The following is a 20,660-nucleotide window of genomic DNA, read 5'->3' on the forward strand; positions in this document are numbered from 1 at the left end:
GGACTAAAGATGGAAATTAGCTGTTGGCTATAATCTTGCATATTTACATGTATATGTTCATTAATATGTATTGTCCCTGTTTTAAATAAATAAACTCAAACTCAAACTCAAAAACAAGGACCCCCGTGGAGGTTGACGTGTTTACTTTGACCTGTGCTCCTGTAGGGGGCGCTGTGGCCACCCACGATGTCAGGTAGCTGCAAGGTTTCTTTGGTCAGTACCAGATGACGTAGTGCAATGTTTTTTTTGTGTGCAGCTGGACAGAAATAAAGACAGCAATCCCGACTAGAAACGCTTTGTCATGTTTCACAATCAACTCGCGCGCGTGTGTGGCAGCGGTCATTAGTCAGCAGGACTCCCATAGCTCGTCACATTTTGTTCTCTCCGGCTCGTTTGCAGATTGACCGGATGCAGTTGTTTTGAAATTATCACCTCGCTGCTCGCGCTCAGACTCTCACTCGGTTCTCGTCTCTTCGGGCTCGTGTCTCTGCTTACCTAATCATTAGTTTTTTGTGTGAAAATGGCTTTCAATAAAACCTACATCAGTATCGGCTATGCCTCGTTTGGTTTGCTCATGGGCTTTTCTGCCTTTCTGGTGTGGAACATCGCGTTCAGACAGCCGTGGACTGCAGCAATGGGAGGACTGTCAGGTACAGTAAACACTGTAAATACCCTGTTTGTCCGCAACAGTCTGTTATTTATAGCGTGTGTTACAATTAACCACAGGTGTCCTGTCATGTGCACGTTTTTATGTGATCGCCAGTGACCCCCTCCTCAGTTCAGGCTGAAGGTGTCCTGCTTACTGATTGCAAAATGAGCCTCTATTTAGACTGAGATCACAGGTCAGAGCTGTGTTTGAAGGGCTGATGTCAACTGATAAACAGTGTCATGCAGTGAATTTAAATTATTATTATTATTTTTAATATCAAGGAAGTATATACTGCAGTGTTTTTAATGGAAATTATTTCAGCTTGTCATGTAAACAAGGCTCTACTTTTGATCTTTGAGGAATTTAAAGCCCACTTTAGGAGTAATAAAAGTATTCTATAGTGTTGTATTATAAAAACATGGGTCACACAATTTGTGATACATTGTGGCTGATTTTTTTGTTTTTTGCAACTTTTTATTGGGATTTTCAGAGTGAAACATTCAGTTGAGCAATGGGAAGGAAAATTTGAAGTACAACAAAATCTTAAAAATAGATGTAAAAAAACATATATTTTCATCCACATATGAGGACACAATTGTGGCAATGGTTGTAAAATGTTAAACAGAAAATATTTAAAGGACCATCAGTGTGTTGCTCATTTCACCCACATAAAAAACAGCCTATTTTTAATATTCATTTATTTATACAACTTTCGAAGAGTGTTGTAGTGTTTAAGAGTTCTGAATAATATTTTTTCCACTCAACCTTTCAATGAGCTGTTGGGTATCAATACTTTTAAGTATCTACTAGTTGATTTTTATATTTTGCTTAAATACATGGACACCACTGGTTACTTGGAAAACAAAAAAATGTGTAAAATTTAGGACAAATGTTTGGTATTATGGTAAGTCAATTTTAGGACTGAGTCTGGAGCCATTTCTGGTGCACTCTTCTCAGTGTGCTTCTGATTTTATTATGCAATGGTTAGTTAAGTTTTGTTGGATCTGACCTTTGAACTGCTGCTAAGGTTTACAAGTTCATATCTTTATAACCTCTGCACTCATCCGGTAACAGGATGTACCCAAGAACATGTTTCCAAAGATCGTCTGGGCTCTTTTGAAAGTGTCATCATTCTCTCACACAACTCAGATTAGTGACCTGCATTCATGAAGTCAAACCCATTCCCAAACACACTAGCACCAATAAGAAATATTGGTGGTAATAATAAATTTTTCTGGTCGTGGACACACTCCCTCATTCTGTATTATCATTTTACAAAAGGGAACTGGCTGCAACCTGTTCCATACCTGCTTTAATGATGCATGACATAATATTTTATAGCATACACACATCAACATGTCTACCATCTGAAGTACAAGCTGCTGTCAGTTCCTCCTGTTACATGATCGGACTCGGTTAGGATTGTTAGTTTGGTGAACTCTTACATGTGGCAGAGATTCAAAACACTGTTGCTGTTTAAAGAAAAAAAGGGGAACATGAAGACAGAAGTGTGTGATTCATTAACCCAGTGATTGGCAATGTGCTGTGTCATGATGTGTCTGAAAATGCACACTCACTCACAGTACCACCATAAGGTCAAGACCATACAAACTCAGCTCAACGGCTGTTACATATGAGCAGTTAACATCAGCTATATGTGCTGTCTTTAAAGATGCTTCTGCTTGTTGTAGCACATTGTGTACTTTACAAGCAAACCATTAGATTCAGATGCGGCCACTAGTTACCATTCATTTCTATAATGTATGAGACTTGCTTTCTTAGATTGAGTCATTAATCAGCAGAGCGTTTTTGAAAACATTTCTGCGTGCATTCAAGAAAACTATGAAGTGTTACTTGCTACTTATTATTTGGGTTTGTTATGAAAAAACAGAGTTCTAATGTTTAAAATATTCAGAACTTATAGGGTCTTAGCTTCGATGCCAAATTGGGCCAGGGGCTTAAAGTTGTAGGGCAATGTGCAGTGCAGGTTCTTGAATGCATCTTGCAGGGTTACGATGCTATCACATGAAAAAATATATTATATAAGCCATTATCACACACACACACACACACACACACACACACAGACTTATACCAATAACAATACCAGCCACACGCTGTCACAGCTGGTATCTAATAGGGCACTCTGAAAGAACAGACCTTTGCCATGGCTATACCCTATCTCACACACACAATGTTAACAAAACTGAAAAATAATTTGGGTATCTACCTGCGAATTTGATCACAGGTTCTTCCTTGGCCGTGCTACACCCTTCCACTACATCATGAAAATTGGACTTGTACTAGTTTTTCTATAATCCTGCTGACAAACAGACAAACGAACAAAAGGAACCAAAATCATAATCTTCTAAGTGAAGGTAACAATATAAAAAATTACAGTGAGACATGTAAATCAGTATAATCTGTAGTTTAGTGACTACCCAAACCCAAAACAAAACCAATCTGAATACTGCTAGCTGGGAGGAGAGAACAAGTGAGAACTGACATACCTTATATAGGAACCAGGAGTTTATTTTACTGTGGCCTATCCTCGTGACTCTCGGACTGCATCTTAAACAGAAACAGGAAAACTAGAACGGTGCGTGGAGTGTTGAAGGAGTGTCGTCGTTTACTTATTTATTTATTCTTTTGGCATTGCCTCTTGTAAAAAATGCATAAATGTGGCAGGATGAATTGAATATGTGATGAAGCTGTTAATATTTGTAATTTCATAACCTGCAATAAAGTAAAAAGTAAAAAAAACAGAAACAGGAAAAACTTGCAGTGGGAGTGGGAGCAGGGGTCATCACAGTGTGCTTAAGAAATCCTATATCAAGTTTCGTAGCTATTAGGTGAAAACAGAATGCTGTCTAAAAGGCGATTTAGTCTTGTGAAAGCTGACCCAGCAGTTGTGTTCGTCCCTCAGGTGTGCTGGCGCTTTGGACCCTGATCACTCACATCATGTACCTGCAGGACTACTGGAGGACCTGGCTGAAAGGCCTCAAGTTCTTCTTCTTTATGGGGGTCGTCTTCTCTCTGTTAGCAGTCGTGGCCTTCATCGCCTTCCTGTCTGTTGCCATCCACAAAAAGGAGTGTAAGTTCTTTATATCTCTCTCATGTCTCACATAATGAGGCGTGCTCTCTGTTCTTCACCTCACATGTTTATGTTCTGTGGTGTGGTATAATCAGGCCAGCTGCTGTTTGCCTTCACATTAAACACACAACCAACTGCCCCCAAGTGTAAATTTCGAATACTTATTTGAAAGTTTGGTGGAGGACGTCAGTGGCCTAAATATTTTTATATATTTACTGCTGCTTTTCAGCATTTTAGCATGCAATAATGTACATACTCACAATAAACAAAAGATGCTAAAAGATGCAGGACAAGACAAAATGAAATAATATTAACTGAGAGAAGCTGGATAACCTGATGAGTCAGATGAGGGTTGGAGGCAGAGTTTGGTGTCTGTTTCCACATCAAACTGACTCTTTTAGGTTTACTTCATGTGCAGATTTACTGCATTTCCCAGAATGCCTGAGGGGACTTGGTGGTAGAGTTCTTCGATTAAGAAAACGTTAGAAAGTGTTACTTGTCGTACACAAAATGCAACATGCAGTTCCTTCAGGCTACAAATAATGAAAAATTGCTACCTAGGTTTCATACTTTTGTGTCATTTTCAACCAAATGGTTTGGACCACATTATCAAACGTTGCAGCAAGTTTAGGGAAGAATGCTTTTATTCCTAAGTTTGACCTATAAAGCTGGAGTCAGAGATTTTGGAGAATGATTGTTGATATTTGAACTTAACACCCACACCAAACTAAACCCCTCCCCTCCCGCTCCCAATGCGTTTTCTCTTTACAGAGCCAGGACTGTGTATGAACCAGGTGTTTTAGAGCACAAAGAAACAGACAGCTAGAAAACCATGTGGAGATATTTGCTGAATTTGACAAAAAGTGTACACTTTTATAGCTTTCTGAATTGCAATTCTTTATATAAGAACAAGCCCAGGTTTTATTATGAGTGGCTCTTTCGGCTGAATGGGACAAAATCCCTGCACCCGTGTTCCAACACCAAGAGTGGAGGTTGTTCTAGCGGCAGATTAACGACCATGGTGTGTGTCTCTGCCTCCCACAGCGCTGACTGACCCTCGGAGTCTCTACCTGTCGTGTGTGTGGAGCTTCATGAGCCTCAAGTGGTCCTTCCTGCTCACCTTGTCCGCTCACCGCTACCGCAAAGAGTTCGCCGACATCAGCATCCTCAGTGACTTCTAAGGGCACTCGAACATCCCGCAGTGACTACACAGACTTTGGAGTACACTCGCTGTGCTGCCTTCTCAGCCTGAGAGTCCAAAGGTAATGGAGGACATTTGAAGAGGAACCAGAGGAGAGGCTGAAATACTTTGTGTTGTGGATAAACACCCTGATCCTGGTTGCTCCCTGGCCTTCTTGGCCCAAAACCTCCTCCTTCTCCTCCTTTTTTTATTATGTGTGCAGGGTTTGTTGCTGACTTGGCCACTTTACACACAAATCCGGCCCTATTTTATATGATCCCTGATAGATTTTACATTCTCACTTCCTCAGCACCCTGCTTAGTCATGCATCTGCACAACTTCTTCATGACGAAGTGAATCCAAAATATGGTAACGTTTTTCATGATTTAGTGAAGGGAATGGCTGTTCTACACACACACTCCTCAGTGGTAATTATCAGCTGCAGTTTCATGCTGCAGCCACTAGAGAACGCCATCCTTCCAGCAGTTAAACGCCATGTACAATATGTGTGCTTCACATCCCGACTTACATCCTCTATTTAATTTTTTCTGCTTCAGTGAATGATGAAGAATTGCACATACAGAAAGTCTGCACATCACGATGCATCAACCGTGTGGTGAACACATGATGTACATCCAAGCACCGCCTGAACACAGTGTCAGGGTCTTGCAGAGGGCAGGTCACCCAAAATCCTGCAGCTGAACGCTTTCATGTAATAAGCACCACATGTCCTGGTTTTGATGTATTTGTGGACCATGAAGGGGCATTTTTAATGTAAAGAATTATTTTTTTGTATAATTTTTTATCAACGTGACAAACGAAAGTAAGCATAAGTGTGAACACGGGCCTCAGTTACGGCTTTAATTCATGACTCAGTAGTGACACCACTAATGTGCATGCATGGTGCTTATATTGTCCCCATTTGAACCATTTATCACATTTATATTGTTGCTTAATGAGATTATTTTGCTGTATTTCCTTCATCTCTACATTATTACAATGTGCATTGTGTATCCACATGTATCACTTGTCTGAATGCAGGAGTGTGTGTTTGTATAAGAGCGTGTCAGAGTCATGTTAATAAAATATGTTTTTTGACATATTCTGTGCTTTGGTGTGTTTTGCAGGGAAATCTCAAAATAGACATATCTGGCTAATTACAGTTCCTCTTTTTTTGTGAGAAGGAATGTGGTTTTCTTCACACTTTCTGTTCCTCCAAAGAATTTGTTCCTGTGTGCTTTGCAAAGAAACTACAGCAGCAAAAATGCACTTTATTATTTTCCTACATGAGTCTTGTGACTTTCATGTAACATGAGAAAGTGTCACAGCGGCAGATTAAAGGTGCTGCACATCCTTCTTCCTACTAAACCCGGGTCAGGAGGGTCAGTGTTGGGCATTAGAGTGGGATTTGCGCCATGAGAGGAATGAACCACTTTTCCCACCCACCCACTCTAGCCACATTTTTTAAGAAGGAAAAAAAAAACCACCCCACAGCATTGAAATCGCAACAGTAAATGCAGGTCAATAAGCTGCACTTTGAAGTCAGGCAATTATTCCATCCATCCACATTTTTATTTTGCCCCTCAAAGGGAAAGTTTGGGGGGTGGGGGTGGAGAATTTTTAGTGTATGATTTTGTTGAACCAGCCGCCTGATAGAAGGACTTTGAAGTTGATGTGAAAAATATGTGACTGAAATATTACAGCGCTATCAGTGTTTGGTGCGTTCTAACTCATTAAGTTATTCATTTTCTGGGCCATATCTGCTGCAGAAATGCGTTCCTTCAATCCTGCAGGAAATAACTAATTCAAAGTGTAAAGGAAAGTGTTTTATTATTTACTAGAAGTATCAGTAACTTTGATCCTTAAAAAGCCACTATCATTATTTCACTCTGTTGCTTTCCTGCATCCTTCCCCTGTGTTTTAAGGACATTTTTTGTGGTACTTATATCTTAATTGCATTACACTGGTTTGTTTGTAAGCCCCCAGAGTCTCATTGCATCAAGGTAATTGCGATGTTGTGGTTAAATCACCATGGCAACATTTTTTATCTGGCCGTTATAAACTTCGACATTAAGAAACTGAAAAACAATCCGGCTCACTTTCCACTGAGCAAGCTGGGGGCTTTGGAACCAAATGCGTCCTATTAAGTTTATACACCAGCCTGTAAAACCTGTGTGTGTGTGTGTGTGTGTGTGTGTGTGTGTGTGTGTGGGTGTGTGGGTGTGTGTGTGTGTGTATGTGTTTGTGTGGTATGTAAAGAGAGGGAGGGGTCTCGTTTTATTCAATTATGGGACTCCTTTCTACCCAAATCAAGGAAGGAAGTTGTCTCAAGTGTTGACTGGCAGTCTGGCAGAGTGCGGTGGGACTGGAAACAAAAGTTTATACTTTCAAATAACACAACTATCCTAAACATCCTGTATAATTAGATAGTGCAGAGCAACAGCAGCTGAATCAAACTGTGTAACAAACAACCTACAGGGGAAATGATTCCTTTGTATTGCACACATGCACACCTTTTCAGCAGATGATGTCAGAAAAGGACTCAAACGCACTGCAGCTTTCTGAGCAGCTCCTCTCAGACATGTTTATGTATGTGTACTCGCTGACACATCAAAATGCACTAGATTTTACTTGTATTTCTTTTTTTATGCTTTTTAAACATTTTTTTCCTTCAACAGTGTATCTCAGCGGGAAATGCTTTACTTTGCTCTGCTCCACGACATGTATCTGACAAATTTAGATACTTTTCAGATTTTACAGACAAAACATGTGATCTGTGTTTTTAAGCTGTGACGCATTGATATAGAACAACACTGTATGAAAAGGGCTAAATTAGCTCCATCGTGACCAACTGCAAAATTCAAATATTGCTTACATTTAATATACACGGTCGCCCATGCAGTTGGAATAAAATATTTTTTACCTCTTTCCATGAAATGATTTTGACAATGTCATTTATTCTTGACAGATAAAGTGTATATCTTCTCAAAACTGTATTAATTAATCTCTTCCAAACGTATCACAATGAAAATGAAACCATAATTAACAGAGGATTGTGTCGGAAAACAAAATGATTCTAACTTTATGGGCGGTTATTATGGTATAATAACCATGACAATGACAGCTGTTCAGCATAACAAGCACTTTCAGTACTTTCATCACATTTTATGCTAATACTTTTGTACTTTTACTTAAGTAAAACATTTTAAATGCAGGACTTTTACTTGTAACAGAGTTTTCCTACACCATGTTGCTACTTTTACTTAAATATCATTATTTAATATATCCCGATGATAAACTGCAAACACAGTGCAGATTCTGCATTCACATTTTTTTCTGAAGCAGAATCTTTACTTGTCTAGCAATATTTTCATCCTTAAAAGTTTAGCTGCTTTTAAATATTTGTTTAGATTCTGTTTTGGGTATTTGCAGTTTCATTGGCAGTGGTGGGAGAAGTTTACTCAAGTAAAACTTGCAATATTAAATCAGCAGCAGCAGCATCAAAACTTTTACTTAAGTAAAAGTACTAAGAGTTAGCACCAATATACACTGTTGCTCATACAGTTTGAATAAACTATTGTTTGCCTCTTTCCATGAAATGATTGCGACAATATGATTTATTCTTGACAGATCAAGAAGTGTATATCTTCTCAAAACTGTATTAATCAATCCCTTCCAAACATATCACAATGAAAATGAAACCACATTACCAATGAACAGAGGATGATGTCTGAAAACCAAATCATTCCAACTTCATGGGCGACCGTGTGCACCAAGTATCATAAGTAAAAGTCCTCATTAAGCAGAATGGCTAATTTAAGAATTATATGCAGTATATTATATTACTGGAGTGTAATTAGAGATACATTAATGTGCTCATCGCTTTAAAATGAGCTACATCTAACCAGCTGCAACATTAATGACTCTATATACTGCTGAGTAGTTAACCTATTATAATATATCATCATTTATTAGTTGATTTAAAATGTGTACTTTAAGTAAATAAAGGTGTTAGATAAATGCAGTGGAGTAAAATGTACAAATTTACCTCTGAGATGTAGTGGAGTACCACTGTAAAGTAGCATAAAACAAGTACTAAATTAGTTGAGTAAATGTACTTTGTTACATTCCACCACTGATCATCAGTTAATCAAACGCAGTGATGAAAGAGGTGTTGAGATATATTACTGAAATAGCAATAACACAAAATCTTCATCATTAAAGTACTGCACTCATTATTTTTACTTCAGTGGAAGTACATGTGTATCAGCAACAAAATGCATTAAAAGTATCAAAAGTACTTGCCAGGTGTCAGTAAGTATATTACTTGATCATTATTACTGATGCATAAGCAGCATTTTAATGTTGGCGTTCATGTTCTACTGGGAAGTTTAATTTATAAAATATTTTATAGGTTTATCATATGTGTTGAGTGTAAGATTTCCATTTTTAGAGTCGTAACTATAATTTTCTAACAAACATAGTAGGGTAGACCCCTCAGTTCTAGTGGGGTAGAGGTTCAAAGTAGCATAAAATGGAAATTCAAGTAAAGTAAAAGTACCTCCAAATTGTACTTGAGTAAAAGTACTTAGTTACTTACCGCTGGTGAAAAAGGGTGAGCGGGGATTCAGTCTAATGTCTGTGATGCGTGCTGGCTAACAGTTCCATTGTGAAATATGAACATTGGTATTAATGACACAAAAAAATGAAGCATTTGATCTAAAAAAAGAAGCGTCAGGAGGAAAAACACTAAATGAAAAGCAAACATCTTGAATTGGTCGAGAACCAGATGGCCTCTTTGACATTAAGAAGCCGCTTTGGCATTTTTAGAAGGCAGTCCCAGAATGATTTCCGAGGAACTTCCGCAAAAGCGAGGTACAAAGCCCACAGATATTTAAGCAATATCCATAGCAATTTACTGTTTTATTTACAAACTGAAACATATGTTTCTAGACCTTTGCAGCCCCCCTCCCCTCCAGTCTCTCCTTATTACCGCTCTGATTTACTCATGCAGAATTTCTCCCACACTATCTGCTTTTTCCTTTCCTTTTTGTTCGTCTCTATACTATCTTTATCATCTTCTATCATCAGTCATTCAGACTCTCCCTGCAGACCATGCCCTACCTTTACACTCAGCTATTGTGTTTTTCCTCCTCTGACTCTGTGTTTTGTGTGTGCGATGCTGTCTTTGCCTCTGGGACCACTGCAAGCTCGCATCTGAAACATTTTAGAGAGACACATATTTGCTGTTTTAGAGCACAAAGGGATATGCCATGGCAGAGGCTGTTTGAAGTGGCTTCACAGGGGGAACCAGAACCAGAGCGAGGGATTTGAGAAACCATAAAGAAACGTTAGCGCAATGTAACTTTGGTGAATTCATCTAATCTAATGGAAGTGGGGATTGATTCAATGTGAAGGCGCGCCCCTTTGATGCTGGCCCTGTTGATGTTTCTAATGCAATAGCTCTGTTGTAGAAACGCAGCATTCCTCTCCACCTTGCAGACAGTTGCTGCACTGTGAGTTTGACAGGAGTGGATGCGTGATAGAGGCCTAATCCCAGAGATCCCAGGTTGACACCACTTCCAGTAACCAGTATTTGAAGTGTGGGATTGGAGGCAGCAGCGTTTGACGCCCCGACAGGATCCTTATCTGAAGACATTATGTTCAAACTGATTTGTGGGCTGAGTTTTTCCGTTTTTGTACAAGGAGCTGAGTTTGTTGAGAGTCCAAAAGGTGTTTCAGTTCCCTCTTACTGTGAAGATATTCTGAGTTACTGCAGCGGAGACAGAAGAAAAGAAGATCCTGAGAGAATCTGATCTACATTTACCTACTGGTGCTTTGGATTTCCTTTTCTATCCGTTAGTGGATTGATGTGAAAATATAGCTTTTATATTGTGACTGAGCCTCATCACATTACTTTTATGCTGTCAGCGTTCAGGTGCACAAATTTTGTAAAAAATTCATGGATTATTATCAATGGACCCCTGGACACAGGCATGAATGAGGCCCAACCACGTCTCCTACACAGGAGCAGGAAACACAGCTTTCTGTTTGGTGAATTTTTTTCTTTTTGTGTCTCTTTGTGATCATTTTGTGTGTGATGTTTTGTGTCTCTGTGTTCATTTGTGTCTCTCTGTAGTAACTGTGTGTCTATTTGTGGTCATTTTGTGCTGTTTTTGGTTGTTTTGTATCTCTCTGTGATCATTTTGCATCTCTTCATGGCACGACTCCCTTCGAGCGACATTTTTCAGGTGAAGGTCAGGGAGGCCCCTGACACTTTGGGCCCCTGGAGTTGTGCAATAATGCATCCATGTACAAAACAGTCTTGTGGCTCTTGAAGTTCACCCTTGAACAGGATTTTCCAGCCCGAGCCGCCACATGGTCAGCTCTGATCTGCTGACTCACCGGGACTCTTATTAGTGTTTACAAAGAAAGTGAACCTAAAACACTGAATTTGTATCGCTGACTCAGCAGTGGAAATGACTTTCATGTGACTATTTTCTATATATAGTGCTCGATCGCATCAGCGTCTTTCTGCTCGGCTGTTCACAGTCAGCGTTATTTAAAAAAATAACCTTTTTTTCCTCCAGTGTCTTGTGTAACAGTTTTGGGAAATTCATAGGTATATTCCTTTAAATCCACACAGAAGTTACTGGCCAGCTGTTTTGTGTTGCACCTGTATCACACTGTCACATGCACATGGAGATCATATGACCTGCTGCTGTTACACATATGGATGTGATGCAACCCTCACACTCACACACATGCACAAAGTTTCATGCCATATCTATGTTTTTGTGCGAAACACTGACTATCTCCATAAAGAAACATACCTTTTTAAAAAAAAAAAATTAAAGACCGTTTTTAAAGGCTTTATATGTTACACGGCCGCCCATAAAGTTGAAATAATTTTGCTTTCAGACACAATCCTCTGTTAATTGTTGTTTTATTTTCATTGTGATATGTTTGGAGAGATTGATCAATAAAGTTTAGAGAAGATATTTACACTTTATCTGTCAGGAATAAATCACACCGTCACAATCATTTCATGGAAAGCGGTAAAAAATATTTTATTCCAACTTTATGGGTGACCGTGTATTTCCAAGTACTAAATAACAGAGAAATGCCTTATAGAATTGTTATAAGCCTTTAATACTGACCACTTTTGGGCTGCTAGGTTGTGACTGAACCATATGACACTTACTTGACAAAGAGCTTTTATTACCTATTTATAAGGGGCTTTATTATCAAAGGGAATTTTTTTTTTAGTATATGACAAATTTGTTCTTATAAATGGATTGTAATTTGATTTTTAAAGCTTTTGCGCCCTTTAAAAGGAGTGCGTTCTCAGAAAGTGGAACTGAAGTTTGTCTCAGTTACACACAGTGGATGTCTGGTTGTAACCATCATGCACTGCTTCTTCCCTGGATGTCCCAGAATAAGCAACACAAGACTTTATATCCAGCCTGACCTGCTGCTCAGCGTAAACTCAGCCCAGCATGCCGTATCCCCAGCTCAGCTGTGAGCTCCACTGGGACTGTTTGTAATGCGCCGTGGACGAACCCCAGCACTTAAACACTGTAATCAGAGCCAGAGCAGGATATTGGGTAAATTACACATGAAAGCAGGGACATTTGAAGGAAGCTTGAGCACTAAATATTATGATAAATTACAGTCTAATACGAGAAGATAAGTCACAGCGAAACAAGAATAATACAGGCTTGCACGCAGTGTGGGAAGGAAGTGTTTTTAATGCACAGTTGCACTTTTATATTTGAAAAACACACATGTAAAAGGTATCCATAAACATCTGATAAAACACATTAAATGCCCATTTATTTGCTGTTCTGGAGCTTTCAATTGTATCACATGATCTTCATCTTCATCAGCAGATGGAAGTGCCAGTTCTTTCCGTGCCATTTAAAGCCCCTAAAACCTATTATACAACTTATATGTATCTATCAACAACATTAAACATTCATGAGTAAACAAGCAACAATCGAATAAAAGATTTGACGAAGTGGATGTGGTTTTGATCATATTTGATTGACAGATGTCCGGCAGCATGAGTGCGTGAGAAACAGATTTAGACCTGGGTTGTTTTGCCCTTTAAAGGTCCTAATTTGTAAAAAGTGAGATGTTTAAATATGGATATTTCAAATGTAGATCAATTTCAAAATCAAATTTATATCATTGCTAATAAAATGATTGAATAGGAAAACTTTCCAGGAGCCCACTGGAGTGCACAAACTCTAGTTCAATCACTGAATATCTAATATTTTGTAATCTCGATTAACATATTGTTGTGTCCTTGTGGGCACATTCTTACAAATAAACTGGATTTATCATTCGAAATCTTTGACTTGGTGGAATAGTTTGGAATTCTGGGAAATGCTCATATTGGCATTCTTGCCTAGAGTTGGTTTGGATAGATAACACGCTCACATTTGTATGGTAAACACGAAACTTCAGCCAGTAGCTGGTAAGTTTAGCTTAGCTTAGCACAAAGACTGTAAACAAGGGGAAACAGCTAGCCTGGCTAAAAGTAACAAAATCCACCCAGGATTCAAAAATGTGTTAATTATTGGTCTTTAGAGGTCCTTATAGGCTGCTTTTATACCTTGAGATACAGCTAGGCTAGCAATTTCCCTCTGTTTCCAGTCTCTATGCTGGGCTGCTGAATCCAGCTTCATATTTAACTCACAGACATGAGAATGATATCAATCTTCAACATCAATTATTATTATTATTGATGCATTTATGTAAGCAGCATTTTAACTATCTCAAGGTAGGGTTCTCTTTAACTACTTAATATACTTTTATTAGGTTTGTTTTATAAAATAAAAAAGTGTAATCATTTTAAATTGATCATGTATCAGAATCAGAATCATCTTTATTGGCCAGGTACGTGTGCACATAATGGAATTCGTCTGGTTTGTCTCTCTTCCTCTCATACAAAAATACAGCAATACAAATATTAATACACGTTAAAAATAGCAAACATTTTTTTATTCAAGTTAAATCTTCACCTGAAAATTAACTAAAGCAGGCAGCTAAATGTAGTGGAGTAAAAAGTACAATAGCTGCCTCTAAACTAAGTGGAGTAGAAGTATAAAGTTACATAAAATGAAAATACTCAAGTAAAGTACCTCAAATTTGTACTTGAGTACAGTAATTGAGTAAAACCCAGGATCAGAAACAGTGAATAAGTAATTAGTGAGCTTTAAAGGTTCTAGTTGTCTACCTCAGGAGAGAGCCAGGCTAGCTGTTTCCCTATTTATGCTAAGCTAAGCTAACTGGCTGCTGAATCCAGCTTCATATTTAGCGCACAGACATCAGAATGATATCATCTAGCTAAAAAAGTGAATAATTGTATTTCCAAATATGTTGAACTATTTGTTTAATCAATCTGGTCTAAAGGCAGGTGATGATTCTGTGTTCACTGATGCTCAAACTTTGAGCCTTTAACCCCCCTCCACTCCACCCAGTCCCGTCACCACCATCCCCCACATACCGTGCACCTTCACCCCTTCAGTCCCCCTCCCTCCCTCCCACCCCACCCCGCTCCTCCCGAACCTCTCTAAGTGGATACCCCACAGGAAGGGCTTCTCCAGGGGGGAAATGGGTCCCAGATGTCTGCCTTTGTGCCACTATAGGCTCCTCGGGAGGGATGGAGCCGTGGACGGGTGGGTAAGGGGTGGAGGAGGGTGCAGTGTGCTGTGTGCAAACATCAATAATGGCAGCCAGGAGGGTGAAGAAACTCCAGGGGTGAAGGTGAGGAGGAATTTAATGATTAGTTCCTTTTGTCGAGCCATCGTGGATTTCCAAACACATCATTTATGATCGGTCACAGTGCCGTGCTCCTACCAGCTGAGCACGTCACCGCAGCGCCTCGGCCTTTTGGTGTGTGACGGTAATTGAATTGACTGCATTACGAACTTAAAGAAACTTTTTTTTTCCCCCCAAGAACTTCAAAAGTTCCAACATGGCCGCTCCGCAGTGCAGTATTTCAACCAGGACCAAACCATATGTTGTAGAGACAGAAACAGACAATACTTTGGTCTTCTTTGATATCCAAGCCCCCCTGTGTGTGTAAGCCTATATATACTGATATATATTGATATGTGTATGATCTATTTTCAGCTCTAGAAAGGGTTAATTACGACCCCTGTGGAAATAAAACGAAGACGAGAGCAGGGCCTGAGTGTTTAGTGAAACATTATGTCAAGACTCTGACAAGGAAATGAAATGTGCAACATCAATCAGCCTATGAGGACAGAGATCAAACGAGCCTCCACACTCCTGCATCTGGTTCTGTTTGGACAGCCTCACTTTTTTCCCCCGTCTCCTTCTCCTTTCTTCTCCTTTTCTTTTCCCCTTTTCTTATTCTTCTCCCATTCTCTCTCTTTTTTTCTCCTCTCTTCTGTTCTTCTACGTGCCACGACATTCCTGTAGGCCTGCTCGCTTCGTTAGCTCATTTTTTCCATGATGGTGGCACGGAGCCACGCTTTCGCTAAAGGTAAGCGGCAGCTCCCGAGATTAGCCTGAGCAACAATGACTTTCCTGTCCCTGCACTGTCTCCACCAGAGCTCCCAATAAGCCCCAGTTCTAATACCAGTTAATCCTGGAGTTGACTTGGCCTGTTATGTAAATACAACCTCATAGAATTCACTGTCTCTGTCCATGGCCTTGCTTTGAAGGCCAGATGACTTTCTTTTTTTTCTTCCAAGTTGATTGAACCCAACTGGGATCAAGCTACTTTCCGTTCAGCGTCCCTCTCTGAATGAAATGTAAACCAGTGCAATCACGAGGCTCATCAAAGATCTTCTGAACTGCGCTCTGCACACACGGTCCTTCAAACGCCGTAGCAATCACACCCAAATTGTCGGCTAGAAGCTGTCAAGCAGCGTGTCAAGAATGAAATGAGGTTTAGTTACAACTTGGGAAACTTTTGTTACTAAATACAAGTTTTGGGGTGTCTTGTTTCCGTGGAAAGGTGTCATTTACACTGGGGACATGTCCTCACCACTTTTTGAAGTGGCCGATTTTGTCCCCATCACTTTTTTAAAACCAGAACTTGTTAAAAAATGTCCTGAAAAATAGCATGCACCAAGAAATGTTAACCAACAATGAGTGACTTAGTACAACCCAATTCCAAAGAAGTTAGGACGCTTAGTGTTTGTCTAGAATTCTTGATACAGTTTTCAAATAAATATATGTCAAAAAAATCTTATTGCATTCTGTTTTATTATGTATACACAACATCCCAACTTTTTGGAGTCAGGGTTGTAGATGTGATATTGGCATTGTTTGACAGACCTGGTGTTGCAGCTGTGGATGTAATGCATGGAAGACATCCTCTGGATGTCATCATCGTCTTGCATTTCCTGCTGAGTATTTTCATATTGTGGACTAGGAAAAGTAGCCTAGGCACATCATTCCCAGAGACTGGGCCATGACCCACATGTGGGCTGCAGCAGGACATTTTATTTGGGTCGTCAAAGAAATGTACAGAATTTCTTCCATAGTGCAGCACTAAAAAGCAAGCTGGCCCATATATAACATCAGCAAGGTGTAAGTAAAATGATCTCTAATGAGATTAGAAGTGAAATAGATCTTATCTTAAACTGTTTGATACCAATAGCTGCACTCAAAAACAAGCCTGCTTGTTCTGATAAAAAAAGAGCATTTCAAAACACTTTTAACAAGAAACATGTTTTTATATGATGGTTCTGAATGTTTGTATTGTTCTAATAATGGTGCTTAGGCTATAACATTAAATCTAACATGAAAGGTTTGCATGCATGACGAAAGGGGAAAAACGAGAGCATGTTAGTCAGGAGTCTTCAAGGGACAGTTCTCCTCAAAATCAAAAATCCTTTATTTTCTCTTATCTGAATGATCAGGAAATTCGGTAATGATCTGGTGGATGGTCTGTCATTTTTAAAAAAGTGAATCCCTAGGAAAAACCTTTTGATACGCCATTATGCAATTATTTTCTCTTTTTGTCCCACTGATTGACTAAAATTGTCAAGATTGATAATTTTTTTTATTTTCATTTTTGATCTGAGGCCTTATTTCCCTAACACTTTTCAACACAAAGTGACACCCTTGTATCTTTGTCTTTATAGAACATCTCTGGGTGCTGATTGAATTTTGGGAACATCAAAGATGCTTGTAAAAAAAATGTTCGGAGGTGTTGAAATATAAAGGCTACCATTAGCATGCTGTCATCAAAAAGTACCAAATTTCTGCAGCCTAGAGCAGCGGAAAACTCCCCACAAGATTTCTCTGCAGTGATGCACTCATGAGTCACTCAAGTTCTGACGCATGAAGGTATAAACGGACACAATGTTGGGAAACTGATTTGGATTCAAAGGTAGGTTTGCACAACATTTAGTCATTTGTTGAAATTGTTCTGCAAATATTGGGCTGACATTTAGCCAGAGCTCCGTCCTGTCATTCTCCCAAGAAGACCTGCTGTCTGCTGTGTCATGACTGCCGACGTGTAGAAAATGTGTTTAAGTGGCTGCAGACCCAGATGGGTTTGTGGTGTGGAGGTGGAACATGTGTCGGCTCTGCCCCGAGGCCATGGATGGCACAATTAGGTGCTCTCTCACCTCTGCAGATCGAGGTCACTGGGCCACTGAGGTCAGGGGTTATTCAGGGTCCTGTCTGTGCTGCCTTCCCAACCCAAGGTAGAGCAGCTGACGTCACTATTCAAAACCAAGCACTGGTGTGACCGGTGCCTTTAGAAGTTTTCAGCAGTTCAGTGTACATCAGTGTGTACAGAGACAATGATACGTCAGAAAAAAGGCTCATCTTGTGAGATTTTTTCCAGAATGCGTGCTTGCACAACCTCATATTTTCTCTCAGATCTACTTAAAGCTGCTGCGGACAAAACAGATTCATGAAAAATCCTTTCTTTGGTTTGCAGGACTTTACTGTCTGTCATGGCAAAATGTATAATTTGTGCCATTTATAAACATAAATTCCATATCATAAAGTGCATTATTGAACCTATAAATCCTCCTTCAGTCTTTTAATCTGCAGTATTTTCATTGACTCGGGCCGCATTGTGACCTGTGGCTTTAACGGATTTGTTTTTATAGTTTCTGGTTATCAACTTGATAAAAACCATGGCGCAGAAATGTTAGTGTGAACTCATGTTAAAGGAAAAATTCAATGCACATGATTGATGGCTTTAATGTTGTAGGAAAATAGCTGTTGATAATATGTGTTCATAAAAATACAATATAATAAGCATTCAATGCTAAAGTTTACATTTATTGTTTGAAATAAAAGGTTTAGATTTATTATTAATGAGTTGATGAACGAGAATGCAGACACGAGGGTGCATGTGGACTGACGCTCCAGCCCCAAATCTGGAATCCATAAAGCCTCAGACATCCCTGCAACATTAGACTCAGCGCTTCTTATTGGCTGAGGGCTCCACTTACCCCTTTCCTCTACCGCCCGCCCAGCTAACGCACACTTCCTGCTTCTCTGCCTGGCTCAGGCTGAGCCACGCCCTCTGGAAGTCCGCTCAGCCAAAGAGAACTGCCCGCAGGCCCCGAGTTAGCGTTGGGGTATAAAAGAGGCGGAGGTGGACCTGCCTGTCAGATGGTTTGTTGTTGTTCTGTCTGCCAGGTTGAGAGGGGAATGTGAAAGTGAGAAGTTTAACAAGGTAACCAGGAAACAGGACAGCCAGAGCGACGTCCAATCCGATGGAGCTTCTTTGACAAGAGAGAAGACTTTTGTTACACAAGCTCAAGTTTGTTGAGAAAAGAGCATCACAGCGTCTTGTCTTCGGTCGGGGTGGACAGTACGATGAGAGAAGAGGTGTCCTGCACCAACTCCCCCGAAGGAGGTCTGGGGGCCAGCGAGGAGGAACTGGAAAGAGCATCGAAGAAGAGCCTCCAAGCAGGAAATCGAAAACGTTCCCCTTACCCCAAGAAGGACAGCCTGGGTCAGGCGGAGGAGAGCAGCACCGGCAGCCCCACCAGCCTGCTGCCGTCCGGTCCCAAGAAGGTGAAGAAAAGCCCCACAACGGTGGTGTCGTTGGCGCCCACGTCGCTGGGCCCCAGGCTGGACCAGCCATTCGAGGACCTCCACTCTCAGCGCGTCATTGCCAACGTGCGGGAGCGCCAACGCACTCAGTCGCTGAACGACGCCTTTGCTTCTCTACGCAAAATCATCCCCACGCTACCTTCAGACAAACTGAGCAAGATCCAGATCCTGAAGCTGGCCTCGCGCTACATCGACTTCCTCTACCAGGTGCTGCAGAGCGACGAGATGGACGCCAAGCTGGCCAGCTGCAACTACCTGGCTCACGAAAGACTGAGCTACGCCTTCTCCGTCTGGAGGATGGAGGGGGCCTGGGCCATGTCCACCAGCCACTAGGACCCCATCCAACTTTTCTCCTAAACCCTCTCGTGTCCACATCTCCACCCCACCGCCTGTGTCTCTGTTTGCACCCATTTCCTGACCTCTGAATTCTTCCCCTCCTGGTCTGATCTTAACCTTTTCATCTCAAACCTTTGCAACATTCCTGCTCCGTCTGTGTGCTCCATAACGGTTCACTCCATCTCTACACCAATGTTAACATCCAGAGTTGGAGCTTTGTTCCCCTCCATTGTTTCCACCTCCACTGCTCTCCCTTGTCTGTCCTACAGTTTAGTCCAGTGCAACAAGACGCTCCACTGCAGCCCCTCAGGTATGCACAAAATATACAAACACACACAGAAATCATACAAACACCAACATGCACGTGTGTACACTCACTTCTGTGTTCACCATGTCCTCTGCACACATATCCTGGTATTTATTTCAAGGTTTAAAATCCTCTCATGAGTGTTTTAGTGCTTTATCTGGAGTCGATCAGCTTAACAAATAATTGCCGCAAATGCACTCCACAAACTAAGTACACAGCCTCACAGGGAAAACAAATGTAAGTGCTGGTCAAAACCAAATAAAAAACAAAGACGAGACAAAAACGGTTCTAAACTTTTATTTTAAAACTTATTATGAGACATGCAACATGAATTAATCACAGATTTATTCAGAATTTAAAGCGAAGTTGTTCTATGAAGCACTTTTATGAATGAGCATAAATTGAGATATTTATAAATAAATAATGAAATGTTAATGGTGTCATAGTCTGTTAAAATTATTAAATTACAACTCAACACAAACTGATCGGGCCTCTGTTTACATTACTACAAACACACCATGAACTTTTCTTATTTTAAAATTTACTGGTTATGCAAATTTACAAAAATTGTTCTCCAACGAATATATTAATATTTTGAAAAAAGATCAGCTGAGATATATTATAATACAAATGATGTATCTAATTCTGATGTTTCAGTGTGAATATGTTTAGTTCAAATTTAAACTTAATCCATTATCTTCAATTGTAATTCAAAAAAGATCACTAATCATTAAAACTGAGATACTTATTTTATTCATTTTTACTGATTTTGTAAAGTGTAATATGCTATTAATTATTGGCTAAATTTAGTTGTTCATTGATGCAGAAAACTGATTTAGTTTATAAATATGTAACCTCAAATTGCATTAAAAAATCAAGGTGTTTGTTGTGTTTCTGCAAAATATTTTGTAATTTCTGTTGCAACAAGAGATTTTTACTATTGAATAAAAAATGCAGTAATTAAAAAATAAAAAGCAGGTATAGACTCTTAAAAATAAAATTGCAATACAAAATGATTCACATG

General features: G+C 39.9%; 2 protein-coding genes across 2 annotated transcripts; both read left to right on the forward strand.

Moving 5' to 3' along the window:
• Positions 1-229: 229 nt before the first annotated feature.
• slc48a1b (solute carrier family 48 member 1b) lies at positions 230-6,025 on the forward strand. Its single transcript, XM_059329396.1, has 3 exons — positions 230-650; positions 3,576-3,743; positions 4,788-6,025. The coding sequence occupies exons 1-3, from the start codon at positions 521-523 to the stop codon at positions 4,922-4,924; spliced, it is 435 nt and encodes a 144-aa protein (XP_059185379.1). The 5' UTR covers positions 230-520; the 3' UTR covers positions 4,925-6,025.
• A 12,728-nt stretch (positions 6,026-18,753) lies between these two features.
• On the forward strand, positions 18,754-19,360 carry LOC131968794 (twist-related protein 2-like). The gene has a single exon (XM_059329819.1). It carries the CDS (start codon positions 18,754-18,756, stop codon positions 19,324-19,326), a length of 573 nt encoding a protein of 190 aa, XP_059185802.1. The 3' UTR covers positions 19,327-19,360.
• The last annotated feature ends 1,300 nt before the right edge of the window (positions 19,361-20,660 follow it).

Source organism: Centropristis striata, chromosome 3 (genome assembly GCF_030273125.1).
Source record: "Centropristis striata isolate RG_2023a ecotype Rhode Island chromosome 3, C.striata_1.0, whole genome shotgun sequence".
Classification (NCBI taxonomy): domain Eukaryota; kingdom Metazoa; phylum Chordata; class Actinopteri; order Perciformes; family Serranidae; genus Centropristis; species Centropristis striata.

Bases quoted from the DNA above. Each gene is read 5' to 3' on its own strand.
- slc48a1b (XM_059329396.1), top strand. From the start codon at position 521: ATGGCTTTCAATAAAACCTACATCAGTATCGGCTATGCCTCGTTTGGT. The intron at 651-3,575 runs GTACAGTAAACA...TTCGTCCCTCAG, and splicing joins AGCAATGGGAGGACTGTCAG to GTGTGCTGGCGCTTTGGACC. The intron at 3,744-4,787 runs GTAAGTTCTTTA...TGCCTCCCACAG, and splicing joins TGCCATCCACAAAAAGGAGT to CGCTGACTGACCCTCGGAGT.
- LOC131968794 (XM_059329819.1), top strand. From the start codon at position 18,754: ATGAGAGAAGAGGTGTCCTGCACCAACTCCCCCGAAGGAGGTCTGGGG.